Below are 25,136 nucleotides of genomic sequence, written 5' to 3' on the forward strand. Positions count from 1 at the left end.
TTACCTGCCGTTGCTTCTCCAGCTCTGTCTGGCTAAGGCCGGACATGCCTGGGTCCTGGGTACCTGGGAGTTCAGGTGTCGCCAAAGAGCTACCCATTCCAGCCCCTGGGTCTTCTCGCTTTTCGACAGGAGAGGTGATGCCTGATCGCTGTGAGGCTCCATGGGACAGGTAGGGGAGGGATCCGTCGGGTACAGGTGGTGGCAGAACTGACGGGGGGCGGAGCGGGGACAGCCCATAGCTCTCCCCTGTGGACCCGCTGCTGGGCCCCAGGGGGCTGCCCGATTGGTGGAAGTTCCCTGTGGCTACTGCGTAGTTTGTGCTTTGAGGCTTGCCCAAGGTGGGGCCGGGCCCAAAATGGCTGTTGATCCCATGGGGTGGCGGGAGACCAGGCTGAGGGACAGGGGGCTTTAGGGAAGGTTCCCCTACCGCCTGAGGGAAAGTGAAACGCATGGGAGAGGGGGTGCCCACAAATGCGCCCGTCCCAGGGGACCGGACAAAATTGGGGGGCTGCCCACTTGGGACCTTGGCATGAAGTTCACCTGCTGGCCCCGAGGGCAGGGCTGCTGGGAAACCCCCAGCCCCCAGCGGAGTGTGGGCTAGAGACCCAGCCTTAAAGGCAACTTCAGGGGGCTGGGGTCGGGGTGGCTTATGCAATGGGGCAAATGGGTCACGGGACTGAGGGCGTGAAGGTGGGCGAGAATATGGGTCAGGGGACTGGAAGCGAGGTGTAACAGGGGACGGGCAGAAAGCTTCAGCAGACAGAGGACGGGGTGTCAGTGGAGACTGGGAGCTAGACTGGGACTGAGGACTGGCAGGCACTCGGGAGAAAGGGTCAGAGGGCAATGAGCGAGGGGGCGGAGCACAGCAGCTCTCAGGGGGCAGAGGCTGGGGCCGAGGGGTCAATGGGGGCTGGGCATAGGGGTCAGGGTAGGAGCCAGGGCGAAAGATGTCCGGGTGACTTGGGGGGGAAGGGACCAAAGCCTGGGCAGGAGGTGGCTCCTGAGGCCTTAGGCCCAAGCCCGGGCTCTGGGGCTCTACCTGAGATGCCCGAGGGGTCAGGGGGGCTTTGAAGACATCAGGTGTCTTTAACTCCAGGCCACCCAGGTGGGGGCCTGAGGAGGGTGAGTCAACAAAGCCCAGGTTTGGGGGCCCATAGCTAGGAGAAGATGCCCCAAGCTCTTCCTTCTTCACCTCGAGAGCCTTCCGGGACTCCCCAAAAGGTGGGGGCGAGAGCAGGGGCTCGGAAGCCTTGCCTCCCCCTACCCCAGGGCTCTCAGGCACAGCCAGATTATCCAGCGAGGGGCAGCGGGGTTTGAGGAAGGGGTCAGGTGTGGAGGGCTGGTGTCGGGGCGTGCCAGGTGGGGTAGTGTGGAATTCCCCTGGCTGACCAGTCCCAGGACGAGATGAGGTGCCCAGCATTGGGGGCTGCACAGGAGCCCCCGTTGGACTAGGATAGTGGGGATAGGTGGGTGGTGCTGTGGGGAAGCGGGGCTCCAGGGCATAGGCGGGAGCCAGTCCAAAGGGGTCCTGCGAAGGCACTTGGGCGGGCACCTGGGGTGGGAGCTTGAGGAAGAGCTCACCAGGCGAGTCAGGGCCGGGCACCGAGCCCGCCGGCGGCTTCAGGAACCCGTCCGCAGAGGTAGACAAGCCGGCGGGGGTAGTGGGGCTGCCAATGAAAATGGTGGGGGCAGCGGCGGGGGGCGGGCTGCCCAGTGCCCCTGGCTGGGGGGGAATGCGGAGATGTAGGGCCGGTCGGTCAGTCTTACGGGCTATGTCGCCCACCTTGGTCTGCTTGTTGATCTGGCTCTCAGCCTGCTATAGGGGGAGACCAGGCACAGACCAGTCAGGCTGCTGCAGGCAGGTCCCATGTCCCTCCATCCTCAAGAGAAGCCACCCACTAGAGGATTGCTATGCCCCAGCCCAGCCCCACTCACCTTCTGCACCTTGTTGATGCGGTGAGCTGCCCGGTTATCTTTGGCCTTTTGCTGAGGGATATAGGACACAGCCTTAGGGCCTAGTGCTCAGCCTCATGCCCCGCCCCAACGCTGTACAGTGTTTTCACACTCCCTACCCAAAAGCTGATCCCCTCTGGCCCAGCTGCTTTAATAGTGGGGAGTGGAAAGAACTGAGGTAAATTACTCAAAGATCCCTCCCTCCCTCAGTTTTCATGCTGACCCATGCTCCTTTCTGTCTCACCAGGTAGGGGGCTTTGTCTGCTGCTGGAACCTTTCTCCAGAGCTTCATGATTTGTTTGCAACGGCTTGACCAGTCTGGAGGGCAGAGAGAGTGAGTCAGAGGAGACTTGGCAGATGACCCTTCCACCTGCCACGTTGCCAGGCTGTCTCCCTTGCCCTTGTCCCACAAGTACCTGGGTAGTCTTGCTTGAGATTAGGAAAATTAATGTTGGCATAGAGCACGGGCGAGATGGTGGACAGCTGGCCCAACTCCTCATCCTTCTCCCAGCGCTGAAGACTCCGCTGGTTATAGGAGAGTCCATCGCCCTCACCCTCTGTGGTGGGGGTTGTGGGAGTGGAGGGCGTGGTGCCGCCTGAGCCTGTCCAGGGGCTGTCTGGCTCACCAGGTTCCGGGCTAAAGAAGCCCCCGCGCTCCCTGGGGCGCAGGGGCAGAGAGTCACAGTGGGCAGTGATGCCAAGTCCCACCCCAGACAAACTGTCCAGAGCCCCAGGCCACTGCCCTGCCCCCAAAGAGGAGGGCCACTAACAAGGGAACAGGGAGGACAAGGGAAGTGCTGCAGGAGTCCGAGGGAGGCGAGGCACGAACTCAGATGGAGGGAAAGCACAAAGCAGAGATACCAACCTAGAGTCCAGAAACGGGGACTGGCAGAGGCCTGGGTAGGAGTCCATTGGGCTGCTGGAGGGGAGACTGCCCAAAGGGAGTCCACCTACAAGACGGACAGGATCAGAGAAAAAAGAGCAACTGGCCCATCCTGGAGGCAAGCTTGGTCATGCCAGTCTTCAGACCACTCCCACCCGTATCACCTTGAAGAAAGGGCCTCTGCAATGGCGTACGGCTGCCTTCTAGACCAGGGGTTCCACAACCCAGATGCTGCTCTCGTTCAGAGCCCAGAACATCCTTGAAGAGCTGCTGCAGGTCCTTGGATTCCATCTTGGGCAGTTCTGTGGGGGAATGAAGGACACTGTTGAGGAAGACTGAGAAGTTCAGGTGACACCACAGGTCTACAAATGGTCAAGGCCAGGGAAGGTGCCCAGGATTCCCCACCAGAGAAGCTGTACAGATCACAGTCCCACAGATAGGACCTTCTCCTTCTTCCACAGAAAACCCTTAAACACAAAGAGGTGAGGGTCACAGCCTCACCTTCTGTGGAAATCCTGTCTAAGTCAGAGCTAAGCATCCCTTCACCTGGGGTGCCTGGTTTCTCAGGGTCACTGGGCACTGGGGATGCCTTCACACCCCCATCCTCAGGTCCTGTAAATGCCAAGAGAAACCCATGGGTCAAGGCCAGCATGGAGGTACCACACTGGACACTCTGAACCACAGAGGGCCATGGGACAGTTTCCAGCCTCCAACCCTGACAATGTTCAGGGGCATGGCAGAGTGACAGAGGCAAGGCCAAGACAGGACACAGTCCCCCCGGCAGCCCTCACCTGGTGTATCAGCCTTGCCTTCGAGGCCACGGGATTCTTCGTCTGCAATATCTGGACCATCATCTCCTATGAGCAAGAGTCCCCACTCCAATCAGAGACGTCCTGCATCTGATGCCCAGAACAGGTTCCCAGCTCCCATAGCCCTATAGGCCAGGACCCCTGACCCCACCCTTGACTCCTGGAGGCCAGTTCATATCCCATCAAATAACTTACCAGCTCCTAATCCAGAAGGAAGTTGGATTCTCTCAGATCACTCACTCCCACCTAACTAACCTTTCTGTGAGGTGGGGAGCTCCTTCCTTTCTGAGCCTCCATCTCCCTTGGCTTTTGGGGTTCCTTGTCCAAAGCCTGGCCGGCCCATCCCAACTGCAAAAAGGGCCTTACGGCTCAGGTCCAGCAGCTCCTTCCCAAAGAAGGCTTCCTGTGGGGAGTCAAGGAGAAACAGGCTTCATGCCCTGCAAGATGCAGACACCTCCGTCACTGCTTGGAGCCTGAAACCCACCTGCAGGTAAGCAGGGAACATGTCCTCCAGTTTGCTCTTCTTGCGCCCTCGCCGCTGTTGCTTCTTCTTCTCATCCCCTTCAGCTAAGCTCTGCTCCACAGCACCCTCTGCAGGCACGTCAGCAGGTGTCACTGTGGACAGAACAAGTGTCAGATTCTGGAGGTTGAGAGCATGCTGCTCCCAACAGCATGTCACCCAAGCGTGACACTTTGTGCCTACTCTCTCCCACAACATCAGCTGGGTCCACCACCCTCTTGGCCCTTTCAATGAGTCCATCCCCTGGGTCTCTCTGGCATTGCCCCACCTTCTCCCAGGCCCCACTGGTGCCCTCACCCGTCTCACCCTCGTCGGGCTGCCCATCCCCACTCAACACCTCCGCCTGTGCAGCAGGCCCCTTTTTCATGCGCATGTGGGATTTCCGCTGTCGCACCATGAAACCACCAATGCCTATGAGGAGGCAGAGCTGCAGATGAGAAGCTGCTGGGGGACCTAGTGAGCTGCCCCGCACCACCCCACCATCCCAGGTCCTCACCAGGCCGATAGGGTTTACGCTTGCGTTTTTTGCTTTCCTCGGTCTCCTCTTTGCCAGGCTCCACATCAGGGCTGACAGGGCCCTCCAGTTTAATTTCACACTCCATGTGCTCCACACCACCTGCGTATGGTGACAGAAGAGATGGAGGCAGATCAGAACTATAGGCATCCCCTTTTTTTTTGAGACGGAGTCTCGCTGCGTTGCCCAGGCTGGAGTACAGTAGCACAATCTCGGCTCACTGCAACCTCCGCCTCCCAGGTTCAAGCGATTCTCCTGCCTCAGCCTCCTGAGTAGCTGGGACTACAGGCACATGCCACCACACCTGGCTAATTTCTTGTATTTTTTTTTTTAAGTAGAGATTTTCTAGTAGAGGTTTCACTGTGTTAGCCAGGATGGTCTCAATCTCCTGACCTCGTGATCCACCCACCTCGGCCTCCTAAAGTGCTGGGATTACCGGTGTGAGCCACCATGCCCAGCCCTATGGGCCCTTTTAACCTTGTCACCCTTCCACTAAGAGGGCTGAGTACCATGCCACAGAGCCACCTGGACAAAACCAGCAGTGCTTAAGGGTAACTGTGAGCGGCAACACAGCCCCCACCCAACATCTCACTCCCAGAGGTGTGCTCCCACTACTCTGCTGCTCCCTAAGATTCCCCAAGCTAACCTTCACCCTTGAGCAGCTCATCGGTGTCCAGGTCCCCATCCTTCTTGTCATCAGGGCCAAGGGCATCTGAGGGCTCAGAACCCTCCAACCCCGCCTCGCCTGGGAGGCCAGGCCGTCCTCGCCGCTGGCGCCGCTTGTGCAGTGGTGACATGGTCAGGTTACGCAGCACAGTCATGCCAGTTTCCGTCAGCCACACACCTTCGAAGCGAAAGTACTGGGGCTCTGTGTAAGAGGAAAGAGTGTGTGATCCCTGGATGGAAGCCCCAGGGAAACCAGAACTGCAAGTTTCAACCTATGTCCTTAGCTGAGACAAAGGCAGTGACAGAAAGTCCAGCCTAGGGTCTAAATGCTGGGGAGAAAAGGCCACCAAGGACCATTGGCTGAGGCCCGAGTTCTCTGTCAGTGACCTAGGGAGATTCAGAGAGGAACTGTAACTCAGAAGCCTGCCTTTGCTCATGATTAACCCTAGGTTCACTAAATAGATTCTCTTGCTATCTGGGGCTAGAAGGGCCCCTACTTGCTGAATGCCAGCACACAGTGTCCTAGATGCCAGTAACAGCATCCATATCATGATGAAGGAGATGTCCCTGGCCCCTTTCACTGAGAAAAGAGTTGTGTTCTCTGAACATGAAATTCTGGCAGTGAAAAGGCCATGGTGCCTGAGGAAAAAAACACTGCTTGGGAAGCTGGAGACCTTGGATCTAGTCATAACTTTGCCACTAACTTGCTAGATGACCTTAGGCAGGCCACTTAACTTCCCTGGGTCTGAGTTTCCTCCTCTTAAAATGAGGAAATGAAGTTGGGGGGTTAAGCTAGACTAGATGATGTCTGAAGTCTGATCTGGCTTTGGCATTCAAAATTTCTGTGACTCACCTGGCTCTTTCACCTTCATAGGCACCAACTCTGGAGGCGCAACAGGCACTATGGCGAGAAGGACAAACCGAGGTGGCTGAGGCCCTGTCCCAAAGCAAGGTATCCCTGCCCTGACTCCTCCTCCTACCCACCAGCTGGTACTCACCCACAGGCTTTACTACATAGGGCTGGCAGGAGACACAGTCAAAGCCCTCATCGGCTGCCTGCTCCACATCGTCCTCTGTGAAGAGGCTCTCACAGCCAGCATGCATCCACCTGGAGAACAGAGACCGAAGGAGATGAGCATGGGCAATGAGAGGCTGGCAACAGGGCCGACATGAGGGGAAACAGATATACTCACCGTTCACAGTGGCGGCACTGGATTAGTAAGTCCTCTTCCACATAAGGAGCATGGCAGATAGGGCAGGTCACCAGGCTGGCACAGGGCCCACAGTGTGTGTAACTATTCTGCCATTCACAGTGGAAGCCAGGGGAGGCAGCCCCACACTGCATACAAGACACACACCTGGTAGGAGCAGAAAAACAGAGCCTTAACACCTACCCAAAGAACCCAGAAGTCCCCTCAATGGGAACCCCAGCCACCAGCCTGGCCTCGGAAACCCAGCCTCTGTCACATACTCAACATCATATCCACTTTAACGTCCCAAGGCCCCAGGCTCTACTGAAGCTCCCAGTCTCCTTACCACTTGCACTTCCAGCCGCCCTTGGGCACAGTGAGCAGTGGGGGGTCCAGGCAGTATGTGTGGTAGCTAATGTCACAGTCATCACAGAGCAGCAGGCGTGAGGGGTCGGAGGCCTGGCCGCACACCTCACACACAATACACTCCACACAACGCCAGCCCTTGAGCAGCATCACCTTAGTGATCTGGGGCAGAAGACGGGAATTTCACAGGGTGTGAGGTGGAAAGGAGGTAGAACTTTTTTTGTTTTTGTTTTTTTTGTGAGACGGAGTTTCACTCTTGTTGCCCAGGCTGGAATGCCACTGGCACAATCTCGGCTCACTGCAACTTCCACCTCCCAAGTACAAGCACTTCTCCTGTCTCAGCCTCCCAAGTAGCTTGGATTACAGGCATGTGTCACCATGCCTAGCTCCTTTTTTTTGTATTTAGTAGAGATGAGGTTTCACCATGTTAGTCAGGCTTGTCATGAACTCCTGACCTCAGATGATCCACCCACCTCAGCCTCCTGAAGTGCTGGGATTACATGCATGTACCACAGCGTCCAGTCTAGGAGGTGGGACTTCTAAGGGTAAGGCTGGAACAACTCCAGTGCAGAGACCAGGCCTCCAGTTGAGCACAGGGAGACTTATGCAGAGCACCCTCATCCCCAAAATAATGGCTCTAAACTTAGGCTCCCAACGATCTCTGCTGATCGGAGAAGAGTTGCAACAGCCACTGCCTCATTATGAATGGAATAGCAATCTTTCCACTAGCCAAGCCCCTCAAAAGAGACTGTAGACAGAATTAGGTCTCCCAATTTTTCTTTTTCTTTTTTTGAGATGGATCTCACTCCATCGCCCAGGCTGGAGTGCAGTGGTGCAATCTCAGCTCACTGCAACCTCTGCCTCCCGGGTTCCAGCAATTCTCCTACCTCGGCCTCCTGAGTACCTGGGATTACAGGCGCACACCACCACACCTGGCTAATTTTGTATTTTTAGTAGAGACAGGGTTTCGCCATGCTGGTCTTGAACTCCCGACCTCAGGTGATCTGCCTGCCTAGGCCTCCCAAAGTGCTGGGATTACAGGCGTGTCCACCAGGCCGGGCTTCCCCCAATTATTCTTGAACATTTACAACTCACTATTGCTGCTAGTTAGTAAATATTAGCAATAGACAAGTCATAAATATTAATGAAAACCCCAAAATAACTGATCATGCGTATGTCAAAAACACTGCTTTCTCTTTGTGAACATGTACTTATAATTTGACATTTTATCTCCAAAATATATCATGTTTTTGCTAGTAAAGTTATCTCATATATATATATGTGAATGACAAAAAAAAAGGCAATGTCTCAAAAAATATATATACATAAATATATATAAATTTTTTTTTTTTTTTGAGACTGAGTCTTGCTCTATCACCCAGGTTAAAGTGCAGTGGAGTTATCACAGCTCACTATAGCTTTAATCTCCTGGGCTAAAGCAGTCCTCCCACCTCAGCCTCCTGAGTGCTGGGACTACAGGCACGCACTCCCATGCCTGGCTAATTTCTAATGGTTGTTAGTAGAGGTGCAGTCTATGTTGTCCAGGCTAGTCTTAAACTCCTGAACTCAAGCAATCCTCCCACCTTAGCCTCCCAAAGTACTGTGATTGTAGGCGTGAGTCACCACTCACAGCCAAGTTGTTTTATTTTTTACAATGGACTGAATTATATCAGCAAGTCGGGGTCTACCACAAAGAAACTATAAAATCTACCGTGAGTTCCAAAGTACTCTTCCCCAAGAAAAGTTTGATAACCACCAGCGATTAATGAACAATATCCATGACCAATGGTTGCTTTAAGAGGTGGTATGGCCAGACAAGGAACTAGGGTAAGAAATAACTGACCCTATTCCCCAGCCTATACCTCTTGGGCCCTGAACTCACCTTGCTGTTGACACAGTAAGGGTGATAGCACTGAGAGCACTGCGAACACGCAAGGAGGTGGCCCTCTGCACCCCGGCCAAAGCTGCCACATACCACACACATGTCCTGGGGAAACACAAAGAAACTGGAATGTCCAGTATCTCCCTATCCCACTCAGATTCAGCCTACTATGACACTACAACACTGATTTGAGACCAGAGAGTCAAGAACCCCATCCCACAGCATTAGGACACTGTAAGCTACTAAGGAACCCTGCTCTTTCCTAGGATGCCTAACTCACCTAATCAGGTCACTTGAATTTGTAAAGCCTGACATGGGCAAAGGCAAGAAGAAATTAAAGGATAAGATGGGGTAAAGATTGGTCAGGTGAGAATCACATATGTGACAAAATTCTATCAGCTTGAAGATTTTTCAAGTGAGGACACATACAAGCTCCCTAAGCTATAAACTTCAATAGGGCAAAGACCTTTTCACTGTTATTTCTCTAGCTCCTAGCTTAGTGCCAAGCTCAGAGGAAGCACTCAAGAGAAATGTGATGGATGGAAAAATAAACAACATGATTAGAATTCATGGTCTGTTTTCTCATTAGCTGAGTATCCCCAGAAGTAGGTCCCCAGTTTTCCCCATCTATCCTCTCACCAAAACACACACATACACAGCATTATGGCTTTGTCCTGGCCATAACGTTCAGTGTGCCAGGTCTGACTGTATGGTACCTGCATTAGGACGAATTTGTCTGTGTTGGAGAAGAGAACCACGGTATTCTGCATGGTGTCATCATCTTCCTCCTCCTCCTCCTTACTGGGAGAGCTATCAATATCAGCAACCTTATGGGCAGAGAGTTGTAGAAGTGAGGCAGATAAATCTGCCCCCACCAAGCTATTTTCCTCTTTGGTGTTGGGGGAAAAGGGTGTGAACCCCTGGCTAAGATGAAGGCCAAAAGCCAGGAAAAAGAGACAGAACACCCCAGCTCCCAAACTGGGCGTCAGCCTGATAGCAGAGATTTCAGAAAAACCTGGGAGCCAAGTGGAGAGGAACACAAACATAGCCAGACAGGTCCCAGACAAGCAGGCAGGTAGGCAAGCATGCAAGGGACTGACAGGACTCAGACGGTGCTAAAGCATGCTTGGGGGATGGGAGGAATAGGAGGCCTCTCCTTACTACCAGAGTCTCAATGGAAGAAGCAGTTGACTTTAGCCGGGCCCGTCCTCTACCACGTCCTCCATGGGCTCCTCCACGAGGCCGGCGTCTTCCTGGGAAACTACTGCTGCGACCCTGAGTGAAAGAAGGGAGCAATGACAGGAGCATGTCAAGGGCTAGTGTGTTGGGCTTACACGCTTAGATGGAACAAGTGACAAATGGACACAGTAAAACAGAGTAAAAACGGAACAAGTGACAAATGCCCAGGAGTCCCACTCAGGGCAGGGGAAAAGGCCAAGCTCCCAGATATTAACAAGCACATAGCTCTAGCCCAAACTCATTCTTCCCCTCCCAAGAATGGCTGACATGGACAAGGAGAAAAAACAGTGGCTTAAAAGAAGCAAATTTCTAGTCCCGATTCTATTACTGAGTAACCATGAATCTGGGCAAGTTATTTATCCCTTCTATATATTATTATTCTCCTTAATAAAATAATTGGAATAAAGGATTTCCAAGTCTAGGATTCAAAAAGCAAGGTGAGAAGCTATCAGTGACACAGGACTAGTACCTCTAACAGTGGCCTAGCGCTGATCACATCCAGCAGCTAGACAGCCCCTCACCTGTTTGATGCGGGAACGGGCTGGGGAGCTGCGCCGCCGCCCCTTCTCCCCATCAGCTTTGCCTCCGCTGATAGCTGTCCCGGCATCACACAATAGTGAGTCATCAGTCTCTGGCAGTGAGTCCGTACAGAGCCGTAGGGAGCCTTCATCTCGGGCTGGACTAACATCCGTAGAGACCCCCAGCTCCATGGACAGGGAGCCACCCCCCTCTGGGTCAGGAGAGCCCAGGAGGGGCTCTGAACCAGGAAAACTGGCACTGGCATCGCCCTGGCTCAGATTAGAGATCTCATTAACGATGTCGGATTTGATGAGAGTGGGTGGTGTGGGGGCCACCGATGCACGTGGCTCTTCTTGTTCTTCACATGGTGAGCCCTGCCCTGCTGCCTGCTTGCATTCGGGGTAGACCTCCATAGGGGTCACAGGGGCCAGCTCCTCGGGGTCAGGGAGCACAGGGGAGCCTTTAAGTTCACTAGCCAAACTGCCAGGCGTCTGTCCAGCCTCTGGCTGTGAACCTGGAGCATCAATCCCATCCAGAGGGGCTATGTCTTCCCCTAGGCCAGAGAAGTCATCCAGGGCTGGGGCAGGGCTGGGAGCGGGACAGGAAAGGTCGCCCATTGGGGAAGGGAGGGGACTGGTGGCACTGGGTTCCAAGGCTGGGCATTCAGGTTCTGGAACTTTCTCAGTATCCATTTCATGTGACTCAGCCTCATCTGAGACCCCCACTGCCTTCCCTATGGGACTCAACGGGGAGGGAACAGACAGTGGCAGGGCAGGAGGGGAGCACTGGGAAGGAGGGGAGTTTTGAGGAGGCAGGGAATGCTGAAGGAGTGGTGAACACTGAGGGGGAAGGGGCTCTATCAGGATGAGAGAAGCCGGTCCCATTGGGGAGCCTGGAGATGGGGGAAGGATCATAGGGGGGACAGGCTCAGGGTCAGTGCAGATAGCTTCTGGTGGAGGGCTGATAGGTGTCTCCAGGATGGGGGCAGCCAAGGGTGACTCAGGGTAACTGTCCCCTTTGGCACCAAAGGGGTACTCTAATTCCCTCAAAGGAGACAGGGCTGGTGGGGCCACAGCTGTGATAATGGGTGAGAGCGGAGGAGGAAGGGAATCTGGAAGAGAAAAAAAGGGGGGCTCTTAGATTAGACATGCCATGAAGAGTTACGGCTGTCCCAGAGTAAGAGAGTACTAACATCCCCTTACCTGGTGGCATCAGCTGAGGCGACAAGGATGGCTCCCCAGACGGGGACAAGGGCAGCTCCTCAGGCAGAGGGGACAGAGGTGGTTCCCCAGGTTCAGACAGGGCCGGCTCTCCAAGCAAGGGAGATAAGGGTGGCTCCTCAGGTGGAGGGAACAAGGGCAACTCCTCAGGTACAGGGCATTGGCCTGGCTCCTCAGGGGGCTCTTCAGGCCGAGGCGACAGGGGTGGCTCCTCAGGTTGAAGAGACAGGTGCAGTTCCTCAGGCTGGGGGGACAGGTGTGGTTCCTCAGACTGGGAGGACGGGTGCAATTCCTCAGGCTGGGGAGATGAGCATGGCTCCTCAGGCACAGGAGACAGGTGCGGCTCCTCAGTCTGGGGGGACAAGTGTAATTCCTCAGGCTGAGGGGACAGATGTGGACCCTCAGGCTGGGGAGATAAGTGTGGCTCCTCGGGCCGGGGGGACAGGCGTGGCTCCTCAGGCTGGGGGGACAGGTGTGGCTCCTCAGGCTGTGGAGATAGATGCGGCTCCGCAGGCTGGGGGGACAGGTGTGGCTCCTCAGGCTGTGGAGATAGCTGTGGCTCCTCAGGCTGGGGGGACAGGTGCAGCTCCTCAGGCTGTGGAGATAGATGGGGCTCCTCGGGCTGGGGGGACAGGTGTGGCTCCTCAGACGGTGGGCAGAGTTGCAGCTCCTCAGGCTGGGCACAGAGATGTGGCTCCTCAGGTAGCGGTGACAGGGGTGACTCCTCCAGCGGCAGGGACATGAGTGAGTCCTCCGGTGGTGGGGAAGCAGGTGAGTCTTCAGGTGGTGGGGATGTGGGGGAGTCCTCAGGTGGTGGGGAAAGCCGTGAAGCCTCAGGTGGAGGGGACATGGGAGACTCCTCAGGCGGTGGGGACAAGGGAGATTCCTCAGGTGGTGGAGACAGGCGTGACACCTCAGGCAGGGGAGACAGGCACGATACCTCAGGTGGAGGGGACATAGGTGATTCCTCAGGTGGTGGGGACATAGGTGAGTCCTCAGGTGGTGGGGACAGGCGTGATGCCTCAGGTGGTGGGGAGAGGGGAGACTCCTCAGGTGGAGGAGACAGAGGAGACTCTTCAAATGGTGGGAACAGACGAGACGCCTCTGGTGGTGGAGACATGGGTGACTCTTCAGGTGGAGGGGACATGGGTGACTCCTCAGGTGGTGGAGACAGGCGAGATGCTTCAGGTGGTGGGGAAGTGGGCAATTCCTCAGGTGGTGGGGACAAAGGAGATTCCTCAAATGGTGGGGACAGGGGTGTCTCAAGTGCAGGGGATGGGGGTGACTCTTCCGGTGGACAGAAGGGCAACTCCTCTAGCGGAGAAAAAGGTGATGATTCAGGTGGGGGAGACAGAGGAGACTCCTCAGGCGGCGGAGAGAGGGGCGATTCCTCTGGCGGCCGGGACAGGTGCAATGCCTCAGGAAGCGGGGATGCGGGTGATTCCTCAGGTGGTGGGGACAGGCGTGATGCCTCAGGCGGTGGGGACGTAGGTGATTCCTCAGGTGGTGGGGACAGGGGTGACTCCTCAGGTGGGGGCAGCAGTGGCATCTCCTCATTTTGGGGGGCCTCCAACTGGGGCTCAAGTTGGACTCCTGCTCTCCCTGCAGACACAACACACAGTGCTCCTATCTAGCTCAGATCTACTCCACAGAAAGTGCAGGGTCTGGGGCAATGCAGAAACTGTCTCTTGCCACAGAATAAAAGGGGATGAATTTCAGGGACCCTCAAACCCTACTCACCTAGTGGTTTGGCTTCACATTGCAGGGGCCCCGGTTCCTTGGGTTGCATAGAGGTCACGTGCCCACCCTTTGGCTGCCCTTGGCATGCAACGTACAGAGCATCGGGCTCATCAGTGGGGGTATCGCCAGGCTCTGGGGGTGAAAATCTGCAGAGGGTACAGGGGAGCAGGCACTGTGGCTCTCACCAGCTAACAAATCCTACAGAGCACACTGGGGCAAGGCATGAATGCTGTGGATGGCACTGCCCACCTTGGAGCTCTTCTCTCAAAGTCCACTCGATTTAACATGGCCCCTGCCAACCTCTGTCCTTTCAATCTGCCAGCCCATTCTCAGCCTGTCCACACCGCTTACCTGCTACACACAGGGGTATGCTGCTCAGCAATGGAGCTGAGAGGCTGACCTCCCTGGGCTTTGTGACAGCGGTGACAGAGAGAGTAGTTCTCAAACCACTCCGAGTTGGGATTCAGTTCTGCCGAGCCTGCCCCACAGGCCCGGCACACTCGGCATGCCTAGGGGAAGGAAGTGGGCAAAACGTGCATTGGTCAGACAGCAAAGACTGAAGGAAAGTACAGGCCTTGTTAAGACAGAGAATGCTGTAGGAGGCAGAATCAGGGTACACTCACCTTGCACTTCCAAGAGTGAGCAGGCAGTTCCTCCATGGGTGGTTTTAGGCAGAAGGTATGGTATCCTTTGTCACACGTCTCACAAACCAACATCTTAGAGTCATTCCCAGGTTTCCTGTAGGGACACAGGGAACGTGACAATGTCCTCTCTGACCTCATTTCCTTTCTTTTTTGTTGTTTTCATGTTAACAGGCCTTCTCCAACTGCCCTCATTTTCAACCCTAACCTGTGATGTGCCTAAGACTTCCCTCCTGCCCTTCCATTCCTACCTGCAGGCTTGGCACACTTTACATTCAGGGCACTGCCAGCCAGCACGTTTGCGGGCAGTCAGAGCAGTGTCCAGGCAGGCCCCATGATAGTGATGCCCACAGCTGGTACAGAAGAACAGGTCACACAACTCCCCTGGCCCCTCACACACTGCACAGCGAGCCTCCTCTGCAAGGGACAGAGACAGCACAGGTTAGCTATGGATTTCCTGTAAGCCTCAGCACAGTGCTGTACACACAACAGGCACTCCATGGGCACAGAATGAACAAATAACAAAGTTACTGAGTGCCTGCCCAACGTCTGCCAGCTACTGTTATAGGCACTGGAAACACAGTGGAAAATGAGACAGGCAAAACTCTGGTGCTCACAAAGTTCACAACTATTTTAATGGGGCAGACCAACAGTATATAATTCTATACTTTGATTAGTGCTCTGCAGAGTACAAAAATCCAAGGCACACTTGGTCTCTCATTTGCGCTATGTCCAAAGGTCAGGACTTCTCACCCAGGTGTGCAGCCCCCTCACTGTGCTCTGGGCATAGCAGCTGCAGTGTTTTCATGGATAGGAAGGAACCGCTGGCAGTCGCGCAGGGGAAGTGGTAAAGCCGTGGACATCCAGGTGAGCGGCAAGGAATGGAGGCACCGAGCCTGGTGCAGTGGGAGCAGCGCTGCCAGGGTGAAGAAGGCTCAGTGTCAGCCAGCTCTCTCCAGAGAAACAGTTCAGGCACTAGCTCTGCCCCAGTATACCCACGGTCCTTCTCATTCCACCCTGACTCCCAGAAGCCCACCAGCCCTGTCCATCCTCTGCAAGAGCAGCCCTGCCCTTCACCTATGCAATCCTCTGGCCCCAGCCCCACCTGTGAGATCCCTGAGAAGATGGCCTTGTCCACACCACATAGTTGTGGGCCCTCCTGCCCCCATACGCCTGCCGACCATGCAGCACACCAATGGTGAGCCCAGCAGGACCCTTTACAGGTGGGAAGAGGTAAACAGAAAGGAAAGCGTTAACAAAAAGAGGCTGGCTGGCTCAGGACTACCCAGCCCTTATCCCATTTCCTGCCCCCTTCCCCTCACTCACCTCCAGGTTCTCCTAGGTGGGCAGGTGTAAGGCCCTCAGGGAAACCAATCTGTGATAGGTCCTCACTGGGCAGCACTGCCTCATTGGGCCGTGGGCTCCCCCCAGGGGACACCACTGGACACCGGGGCCAATCAAATGGCAACTCAAAGCGCTGTAGCTCCCGCTGCCCGTGCAGACTGGGCTCCCCGCAGTTACAGAGAGCACAACGCCGCACTGGACCCCCACTGTGGACACATAAGCATCAGTACCAGGCCAGGCCCCTGCAACCCTATGATTTGGCATGCCCATGCTTCCCCAACACTCATTTTCCTAAATCCTCTTCCTTGAAAGCCCTAGACTCTCAAATCAAATCTTCATGTGCCCTCAAACAAGTTACCTGCAGTCCTGAGGAGTGTCCTGAAGCCTGGGACTCCCAGAACTAGGGACAGAGACCTCCCCCACATGTGGGTTAGGCAGGTCTGACTCAGTGGCACCTGGGTCCTCAGAAGCTGCAGGTTCATCAGCTGAATAAATAGACAAACAGCATGTGTCAGCCATCATCCCTATTTAATACGAAGTCCACTCACCAGAAGCATACGATTATCCAAAACCCTCAGTGGCTCAGAGTGATGATATTTCAACTGTTGTCCCAAAGAACAAAGTTGTTTCATTATTTATCTGCTGCACAGACTCAGCTCATGTCCTTGTGCCAGGACCAGAATTGTAAGGTTGCCCATGAAATCTAAAAGCAAACACAGAATCTGTCCTACTCACCTGCCGGTTCTGAATCTTTATCCTCACCAGGCAGCTTCTGGCTGTCCATCCCTCTCTCCGACTGGGCAGGGCCCTCTCGGGGAGACCTGTTGGTGCCAAGAGAGAGATCTATATGCCTAGTAAGTCTTCCCAAGAAGCACTTTTCCCAGAATCCCAGGAAGAAGGCATCCAGGCCCTCCAGATATCAGAGCAAAGCCATACTACAAACTCCAATACTGACAAGGAAAGTCATTCTCCCTAACCTGTACCCCACTGCCTACTTCCTCCCAAGATAAACACATACCCTCTTTTCACACTCTGGAGAGATTGTCAGGGGGTCCATTTGACTTTCTCATTTCCAGCCTCCTCTGTAAGAGTTCCTGGGGCCATAGCATCCAACTAGAAGCATATCCATTTATACCTAATACTGCTCTTTGCCTCGCCTCTGGGTTTTTGGCTTCTGGTGAGCCCTATCCCCACACTTTTCCTCAGGTCTCAAGTAAGCTATCATTCTAGAGACCAGTCAGTGCCAACCCAGGGGCAGTCATGACCCAGGAAGTCTGAGTCCAGCGAAAATCCCTCTCCCAGAGGCAGAGTTGAGGCACTGCAAGAGATGGAACACACTACTGGAACTAAAGCCTAGCTATGGATGGATCTCCCCCACCACCACTTGTTTCTACGAGGACATCACCATCACAAAAGAAGAAAACTCCCTAATTTCCACCCACTTCCAACCCAAATCCAGCTCAGACCAATGCCTGGACCCTGCCCTAACTGAGCTCAGGATCTCAACCAGCCTGAAGGTCTCAGGTCGTTGCCCTTAGCAACATCAACTGCCCTTCCTCTTCAGATATCTCTAGTAGTTACCAAAAGTGGACCTTGAGAGATACTGAGCATGTGTAGCCAGGCCTGAGGCTAAGCATGCTGGGAGTTGTAGTCTCAGGAAGCATAAAGCCACTCAGAGGAGTTCTAAACAGGGCAGGACACAGCACAGCAGAGCAGAGTAGCTTCCTTCCTCTTCCCTTTAGCAGGGTTTCCACACACATACATGGGGGTGGGGAATAACGGTCCCTTGTCCCTTCTAGGAAATTCGTGTCTGTATCAAAGCCAAATGAAACTAAAGTTATACCTAAAAAAGTTGAGACTTACACCTTTGGGCATTATTTTCCTAGATCTCAGAGGGAATTAAGCACAGCAGGAGAAAAAGAATTACAGACATGAGGAATAGAAAAGGGATCCTATAGAAGGAGGGAGAAAGGAATAGGTGCCAGCAGCTTGTAGTGGGAAGTGTAGACCCTTTATCTTAATCAGAGAAAATATACAGTGTTCCTAGAGAAAGTGGTGGTGAGGTGGGGGAAATCCCTAAAACAGAACTCTAAACAATCAAAGTTTGAGAAATTCATCTCTCGCCTTTTCCATTCTTCTCAATTGACCGTAGTGACCACACCAACCTTTGCAAGGACAACCCCCTCCTCCCAAGCTGGAAGGCAAATACCCCAGTCAGTCACTTAGGGATGAATGACTGGGGCAAATGAGACGGGGGGAACCCTCAAAGGTGCCCCAAATGAGTAAATCAATTCCCTAATTCCACAATATCACTCCTCCTGCCTGGAACTCACCCTTTATTTCCAGATACTGGCTATGCCCCTCTGGAGACATGTCATAGGAAAGAAAATTACTTTTTCCCCTAACACTTTCAGAACCTACTGGATAAAGTAACTCATCACCTGATACACATCATCCCCATTCTCAAGTCATCTCTCTTTCCCAAACCTGCCACACAACCACACCTGAAAGGAAAGCAGGGTGGGTTGTCTGGCCGGCTCACAGAAAAGCTGCTCCAGAACTTCAAGGAGTCTTTAGAAGCTACTTGTGGGAAGTGGGAGGTGGAGGTGACGGCAGCAGCCATGCTCCTCTTCCATTCAGTCATTCAATGCCTGACCACACCCCAGAAGGTCCAAGGAGCCCTTAAAGTTTTCTAATTGTTTGCATCTTACTATATCGTACCACTACATGCCCCCAAAGATCCTCTGCCCACTCTGCTCTCAAAGTTGAAGCCAAAAGAGTCACAAACAGCAAGAACTAAAAGGCAACAATGATAATACAGTGGGTAGGAGGAGGGGTGCCTCACACAAGGCCAGAGGGACAAATTCCTCAGCCCTCCCCCGAGCGCAGCCCTCTCAGGCTGGTAAGGCTGGTACTGCTCAAGAAGGTACAGAAACCACCTTCATCTGGCCTTGACAGACAGCGTACTAACGTCCTTCAAAGCCAGAGCCCCATTCATGGGGCCATGGAAGATGAAAGATTAAGAAGCAGAGAAGAATGTCATGCAAGTGGACCAAAAATAGGGGGCATCTCCAAAAAGCCTGAGCCCTCAGTCCCTATTTCCCCATCCCTGCAGTCCAGGATCCCAATGCTGATTCCTAGTTATCCCAAGCCCCTGAACATATCTAAACAAAGACCCCAGGTTCCCCAGTCCCATCATTCACAGCCAGTAAAAAGACACATATTCACACCAAGGATTTTTTTTCCTGGATCTAAACTCAGCTAGTGTCTGGCCAGGCTTCCTCTACAGAACTAGAGATCCCAGACAGCAAGTGCAGAGCTAGGGAGTAAAACTGTGCTGGCACCCCTCAGTCCTATACCTAAGAGGCCCAAAACAGCAAAGAGGAGGACAAGGATTTATCTCAACCCATTCTCCTTCTTGCCTCCCTCCCAGACCAACAGCTTTCACTCCATTTTCCCAGGCAAGGGGGAAATGGAGGCTTGGAGAGGTGTAAGGCTGAAGCAGGCCCTTCAATGAACAGCTCTTCAGTAGGACTCAAGACTTCCTGGTTCCCAGCCTGAGCCTCAAACCACACCTCTTCCCACCCCCATTTTGGGTCAGCCCTCTGAGATGGATCCAAACGGAACACTGGCCGTGCAGACCCTCTGAACTGTGTCCCTGGCTCATTCTGAACAAGGTGCAGTTTATATAAAGAACTTGTTTGGGGACAAACAGGAGGGACTCTCCATAGACTGCAGGAGCGGAAAGCAGGCTTGACAGCTCACCTCACTATACCACACCTGTGCTACCTCTCACCTTTCAAAACTCTTTAAAACGGAAAACGCCTATTTTCTCCTTTCCAATACCAGACTCAAATCTAGTATATGTATGTTGGAGGGGGCAGAGTGAGGGAGCAAAACGCACCAGCCAAATCCCTGCTGGGCACATGACAGGTGTGAGAGGGGCAGTCCCAAACCCAAGCAAGGCCCAGAGGCTTGGGGCTCCAGCTGCAGGCACCCTTTCTCCCCAATACCTTCTGCCAGGGGTGGAATCACTGGTTTCCAGGAGAAAAGAGCTCTGATCAAGCCATTTCTCCTCCAGAAAGATACAGGCCACCCCATTCTGCACAGTTGGTACAGGATCAGAGAACCAGTTAACAATCCCTGGTCAAAAAAGGGTTGGAGAAGTCTGGGAGGGCCTTGCAGGACTGGCCAGGGACTCATGGGCAGCCAGCTCCCCATACCAGGCCGGGAGAAAGCAAGAGACAAAAGCCATTTTTTGCAGCCTACATTCGCAGGGAGAAAATCTCAACGGCCTCCTCTATAATCCTCTGGAGATTAGATCCATCCCAAGAGGAGGGGAGGCAAAGCAGGCTAAGACAGCACTAGGCCTCACTAGGGTCACTTTGCCAGGCAGGGGTAGTTTAAAGTTGAACAGCAGGGCCAGAGCTGGCCCCAGCCCCGCCTCCTTCTTGCCCCAGCCACCCCCTTCATGACAACTAGTCGGTTTCCACACACTCTCCCTTTGCCTAGTGAAACAAGGCCTGGTGAAGGATCTAGGGTTCCTTGAGTTTTCCAGGGACTGTTTTGCGTGCCCAACTCGGTAGGAACAACCTTAAAGTCCAACTGGCATAAGTCTGACCTGGCAGTGGCACCCTCCCCCACCACCCCAAGTTGCTCTGTCCCAAGGCCCACAAGGAACCCAGCGGGGAGAAGCCGCAGCCTGGGATTGGTGCTGGCATCAGGGCCTGGGTCCTAGTTTAGTTGAGTTCCCCCAATACGAAAATAAACAGGAGGAGAGGCTATCTGGCCAGGTTCCCAAACTCCCGTGGTTCCCTGAACCCCCACTCTTTAAAGAGGCACACCCGAAGACACCAGGCCTCAGTTCTGCCCTGGTGACTAGCTCAGGTTCCCTTGACAGACCCTGCCAAAGAAACCCTCCCCAGTTCTGGCATCCCCTTCTCCAACCTAAAGGCCAGCTCCGGCTAAGATAGTCCATCTGGCTATGCCCCCAGTCCAACCCTTTCTGGGCCCTGGCCGGGCGGACTTCACCTACCTCTTCACAGGGCGATCCAGAAATCCTCATCCGAGAACATGGCCAGAGCCCGGGCCGCTCCCCGACCTCCAACCGCCAGCGCGATCACAGCCGCCCCCCGCACGGGGGGGCTTAGGGGGGCCAAGAACGGTAAATCCAGGTCGGAGTGGCCACCCTCCCCCAACAAAAAACAGCAAGAAGCCAAAGAGGGGGTTCTCTGCCTCAGCTTCCAGCAGTTTAGGTTTCCATGGACAGCCCCAGAGCGGCGAATCCCGAGCGGACACAAAGAGAGCACCGGTGGCTTTGATCTTGGGCGAGCAGGCTCCGCATCCGCGTCGCCGGGCGGCCTCTCAGTCCTAGGGCCCGGCCAGCGCCCCGGCCGCCCGCGCCGGGCTCGGGCGGAACGTCGAGGCTCTCCAGATGGAACGTCGAGGCGCCTCCCCAGCAGCCCGGAAGGAATGCCGCGCCGCCCCGCGCCTGGCCCGGATGGAACGTGAGACCCTCGCAGGAGCGCCGAGCCCCTCTCCCCGCCCCGGCCGGCGCCCCGGGGCCGCGCGAGCTACGGCGACGCGGGGCCGGCGGGGCCGCGGGGCTGAACCTGACACACACCCAGCGCCGGGCTTCTCGACCCCGAGCGCTCACCCTCGGCCGCTTCGAGCCCCCCACCTTCTGCTCCCCCCGGGGAAGGGAGGAGGCTAGGTGGGCGAGGAAGAGGAAGGGGCGGGCGGTGCGAGCCCTCTGCCTGCTCCCCTCCGGCCGCTCCAGGCCCTGCGCTCGCCTCCCTTCCCCTCTGGCCTCGGGAGCTGCCCCGCCCCCGGCCTGGCCGACTCTGGTCGGTGGCACCCCCTCGACCCCCGACTGGCTGTGATCGCGGGGGGCTTAGAGGTGCATGGCCCAACCCCGGCTCCCGGCACCGGGGGGTCAGGAAACTGAGCGGAAAGTGGGGAACGAGGCAGCCATTTGCAACCGGAGAGGAAAGTAGTGCAGCGCGGCGCCGCTCCGCCTCCCCCCCTCCGCCTCCTGTTCGGCCGGTAGGGTGGTTCCTGCGAAGGGGCTATTTCCTGGCCCGAAAGCTGGGCAGCGGTCGTGGAGATTCGTGAAGCCTCCGGCGCGAGATCCGAGGGGGCCTTTCGCCCGGGGCGCCCCACTCGAGACGGGGAGAAAGGAGAAGAGGCGGCCCTATTTTGTGTTGGAGCGGAGCGGCGGAGGGATCCCGCCCTCTCGGAGGAAAGGCTGTGACTTTGCAGTTCTACGCACACGCTGCGGGATCCTTCCGCCCCAGGTTAACCCCGACCGCGCCGGGCCGGCCGCCGGGCAGACACGTGGGAACGAAGACCCCCTCCCCTCTGCCCCGGCCCTGGAGCCGCCTCATTTACCGTCCGGGCGGTGAAACTAGGACTCCGGCCTCTTTCTAATTCCATACCCTTGCAGTCATTGGTCCCTGAAACTCCAACTGCCCCCTTGCTTTGGCCAGGGGCAATCTTTCCCGGGAGGGGGATGGAAGAAGAGCCAGGAGATTGGCTGCTGCTCAGCATCCTGGGAACTGGAGTCCGCAAATGGAGAAAGTGAGGCACGGCGCCTGGCGCTGCAGAGGGTGGGTTCTTGCCACGTTTGGGGGCCCGAAGAAAACCGGATGAGTCCCTAGTCGTTCCTTCTGACTCCAACCCCCCGTGTGAGGAAGGACTGTCGGTGCCCACACAGTCACCACACACACCTCCCCATCGAAATATAAATGTAGAGCCTCTCTTTTCAGGGTGCCCCCACCTCCACCTCCAGTCCTTCCAGATCTTCATGACCCATGTCCCTTTTTTAGTAAGCTGAGGTAGCCTCGCCGCTACCTGGCCACAATACTGTTCTGGACAAGATCCCAAAACATACTCTGCAGGCAGCCCGCCCCCCCATTAAGTCTGGATGAGAAAGGATTGGAATGCCTCTTGGGCATCAACTGCACACATGGGGTGGACAAAAGGAGACAAATTAACTATGTCCAGATACTTTATTTATTATTATTATTGTTATTATTTTGAGACGGAGTTTCGCTCTTGTTACCTCCGCCTCCTGGGTTCAGGCAATTCTCCTGCCTCAGCCTCCTGAGTAGCTGGGATTACAGGCACGCGCTACCATGCCCAGCTAATTTTTTGCATTTTTAGTAGAGACGGGGTTTCACCATGTTGACCAGGATGGTCTCGGTCTCTTGACCTCGTGATCCACCCGCCTCGGCCTCCCAAAGTGCTGGGATTACAGGCGTGAGCCACCGCGCCTGGCCCCAGATACTTTATATATTCTTAGTTATTCCTCACCTTCATTATGAGTAACATGGAATTATCTCCATATTACAGATGAAGATTGGGGCCACAATAGGTAAGATTGCCCACAGAACTACATCTAGTGAGAAGTTGAGCCATTATTCAAACCAAAGGCCATGTTTTTCCTAGGATTACAAATAATGATACATGTTTTAAAAGATGTGGAGAAAGAGGCAAGCAGATTCGACTCAAGGCCAGCTTTGTGGGGAAAGGGTTTACAATCCTGTCCAACAGAACTTTTCTACAGTGATGGAAATTGACTAAATCTACTATCTAATATGGTAGCCGTTAGCCACATGTAGCTCTGGAGCACTTTGAAATGCAGGTGGTATAAGTAGGGAACTTTGTATTTTTTGTTGTTGTTTTTTAAGACAGAGTTTTGCTCTTGTTGCCCAGGCTAGGGTGCAATGGTGCCATCTCAGCTCACTGCAACCTCTGCCCCTGGGTTTAAGCGATTCTCCTGCCTCAGCCTCACAAGTAGCTGGGATTACAGACACCCACCACCATGCCCAGCTAATTTTTTGTATTTTTAGTAGAGATGGGGTTTCACCATGTTGGACAGGCTAGTCTCGAACTCCAGATCTCAGGTGATCCACCTGCCTCAACCTCCCAAAGTGCTAGGATTAAAGGCGTAAGCCACCGAGCCCAGTCAGAAAATTAACTTTTTATTTGAATGGAATTAAATAGCCACATGTGACTTGATGCTTTTATATTCAACAGTGCAGGAGACCTTAATCCCTACTGACTAGAGTCATAGGAGGGAACAGGATCAGGTTTGTCCTCTTCAAGCCACACATGCCCATCATGTTTTCTGCACTGACCATTCATGCCTATTTGAGCAAAAAGACTTCAGCAGTGACCCCATACCTGTTTTGGTTACAATAGAGTAAGTTAACCAAGAGACAGAAGTTGGAAAATGGAAGGCCCCTCCCAGCTTTACACCTAGAGGGAGGGAGAGGCAGACCCTTACCAGAAAGACCTCCAGTAATAACACAGATAGCCACCCACTATTTCATTTTTTTTGTTGTTTTTTTGTTTTTTGGTTTTTTTGAGATGGAGTTTCACTCTTGTTGTCCCCCAGGCTGGAGTGAAATAGCGCGATCTTGGCTCACTGCAACCTCCACCTCCCAGGTTCAAGCAATTCTCTTGCCTTAGCCTCTCGAGTAGCTAGGATTACAGGCGCATGCCACTGTGCCTGGCTAATTTTGTATTTTTAGTAGAGATGGGGTTTCACCATGTTGACCAGACTGATCTCGAACTCCTGACCTTGGGTGATCCACCCACCTTGGTCTCCCAAAGTGCTGGGATTACAGGCATGAGCCACTGCACCCAGCCACCACCCACTATTTCTTAGGACTATTATATGTGAAGAACTGTAGTAAGCTTTACATATATTACCTCATTAAATTTTCACCTCAATTCTATAAAGCACACTTAGCCTTACTTCATAAATGGGAAATGGAGGCTCTGAGAGGTTAAGTGACTGGCCAAGGCCACACAGCTAAGTGGAGGAGCTATTAACTGCTATCACTACTGACCCCAGGCCTTGAGATTACTTATTGATAAACTTCTAGAAAACTTTAGGTAAGTCTACCCTAGACCTCATGAAAATGGCAGCAGGAAGGTAGGCCCCTGTAATGAGTATCCCAGGTCAGATGTGCAAAAGGACTTAATTTTAATATAAGGAGAGAGGGTGGTGACCTCCCAGAAGAACCTCCTAAGCCAGTGAGATTGTTGTTTAGAGTATGTTTCTTCTAGCAGCCCTTATTTCTTTTTAGATTCTGAATCAGAAAAGCAAAAGCAGCTTTTGAAAATCAGCATGACAAGCCATATCCCCAACTGTAAGCCTGGAGCCAGGCATTGACAAAGTCACAGCTAAAAATCACACCTAGGTTTTGATCATCCTTCCCAAGTAAGTACACTGACAGGGTACCTCGCCTCCCCCAGTTGTCAGAAGAGGTCTGTACCTTCCCTGTACCTACCATTCAAATAACCCTTATATGTCCTTGGAGGAGCTATTAGACTAGTTAGGCTCTGAGGCTGGTAGAAGGGTGGGGATCAAGAAAAGTGGAGGCAAACAGGATCAAACTTTCCTAGCTGAAATACCAATCCTACTGAGGCGGTAGGTCCATAAAAGCAGAAGCAATAGCTTTTGACACCTAAAAAGCAGTAGCACAACACCAAAAGTGTGAAAAGTAGCATAAGATTAAAGGTATGAAAAGAGCAAAGAGGCCGGGCGCGGTGGCTCACGCCTGTAATCCCAGCACTTTGGGAGGCCGAGGCGGGTGGATCACGAGGTCAAGAGACTGAGACCATCCTGGTCAACATGG

At 54.1% G+C, this 25,136-nt stretch overlaps 1 protein-coding gene across 7 annotated transcripts in view; it reads right to left on the reverse strand.

Moving 5' to 3' along the window:
• The window catches only part of KMT2D (lysine methyltransferase 2D), a 41,521-nt gene extending 20,722 nt beyond the window's left edge, over positions 1 to 20,799 (reverse strand). For 2 of the 7 annotated variants that reach the window (XM_012441331.3, XM_012441325.3), the window contains exons 1-32: positions 20,522 to 20,799; positions 16,222 to 16,307; positions 15,845 to 15,971; positions 15,469 to 15,692; positions 15,248 to 15,357; positions 14,896 to 15,058; positions 14,394 to 14,559; positions 14,125 to 14,239; positions 13,853 to 14,010; positions 13,502 to 13,647; positions 11,744 to 13,363; positions 10,544 to 11,652; positions 9,945 to 10,058; positions 9,500 to 9,610; positions 8,784 to 8,888; positions 6,882 to 7,063; positions 6,539 to 6,703; positions 6,344 to 6,453; positions 6,199 to 6,246; positions 5,326 to 5,547; positions 4,662 to 4,781; positions 4,463 to 4,576; positions 4,130 to 4,260; positions 3,901 to 4,048; positions 3,628 to 3,693; positions 3,338 to 3,448; positions 3,001 to 3,138; positions 2,819 to 2,903; positions 2,370 to 2,611; positions 2,198 to 2,271; positions 1,936 to 1,986; positions 5 to 1,816 (exon numbers count right to left, since the gene is read on the reverse strand). In XM_012441331.3, coding sequence (XP_012296754.2) covers positions 5 to 1,816; positions 1,936 to 1,986; positions 2,198 to 2,271; positions 2,370 to 2,611; positions 2,819 to 2,903; positions 3,001 to 3,138; positions 3,338 to 3,448; positions 3,628 to 3,693; positions 3,901 to 4,048; positions 4,130 to 4,260; positions 4,463 to 4,576; positions 4,662 to 4,781; positions 5,326 to 5,547; positions 6,199 to 6,246; positions 6,344 to 6,453; positions 6,539 to 6,703; positions 6,882 to 7,063; positions 8,784 to 8,888; positions 9,500 to 9,610; positions 9,945 to 10,058; positions 10,544 to 11,652; positions 11,744 to 13,363; positions 13,502 to 13,647; positions 13,853 to 14,010; positions 14,125 to 14,239; positions 14,394 to 14,559; positions 14,896 to 15,058; positions 15,248 to 15,357; positions 15,469 to 15,692; positions 15,845 to 15,971; positions 16,222 to 16,270 — 8,136 coding nt within the window. In that variant the 5' untranslated portion in view covers positions 16,271 to 16,307; positions 20,522 to 20,799. Of the gene's footprint in view, positions 1 to 4; positions 1,817 to 1,935; positions 1,987 to 2,197; positions 2,272 to 2,369; positions 2,612 to 2,818; positions 2,904 to 3,000; positions 3,139 to 3,337; positions 3,449 to 3,627; positions 3,694 to 3,900; positions 4,049 to 4,129; positions 4,261 to 4,462; positions 4,577 to 4,661; positions 4,782 to 5,325; positions 5,548 to 6,198; positions 6,247 to 6,343; positions 6,454 to 6,538; positions 6,704 to 6,881; positions 7,064 to 8,783; positions 8,889 to 9,499; positions 9,611 to 9,944; positions 10,059 to 10,543; positions 11,653 to 11,743; positions 13,364 to 13,501; positions 13,648 to 13,852; positions 14,011 to 14,124; positions 14,240 to 14,393; positions 14,560 to 14,895; positions 15,059 to 15,247; positions 15,358 to 15,468; positions 15,693 to 15,844; positions 15,972 to 16,221; positions 19,798 to 20,521 lie in introns of those variants that run through there. The other 5 variants (XM_012441327.3, XM_012441328.3, XM_012441329.3 and 2 more) reach the window with 5 other exon arrangements.
• Between the last annotated feature and the right edge of the window lie 4,337 nt (positions 20,800 to 25,136).

Source organism: Aotus nancymaae, unplaced genomic scaffold (genome assembly GCF_030222135.1).
Source record: "Aotus nancymaae isolate 86718 unplaced genomic scaffold, 86718_ANA_hifiasm-v0.15.2.pri h1tg000016l, whole genome shotgun sequence".
Lineage (NCBI taxonomy): Eukaryota > Metazoa > Chordata > Mammalia > Primates > Aotidae > Aotus > Aotus nancymaae.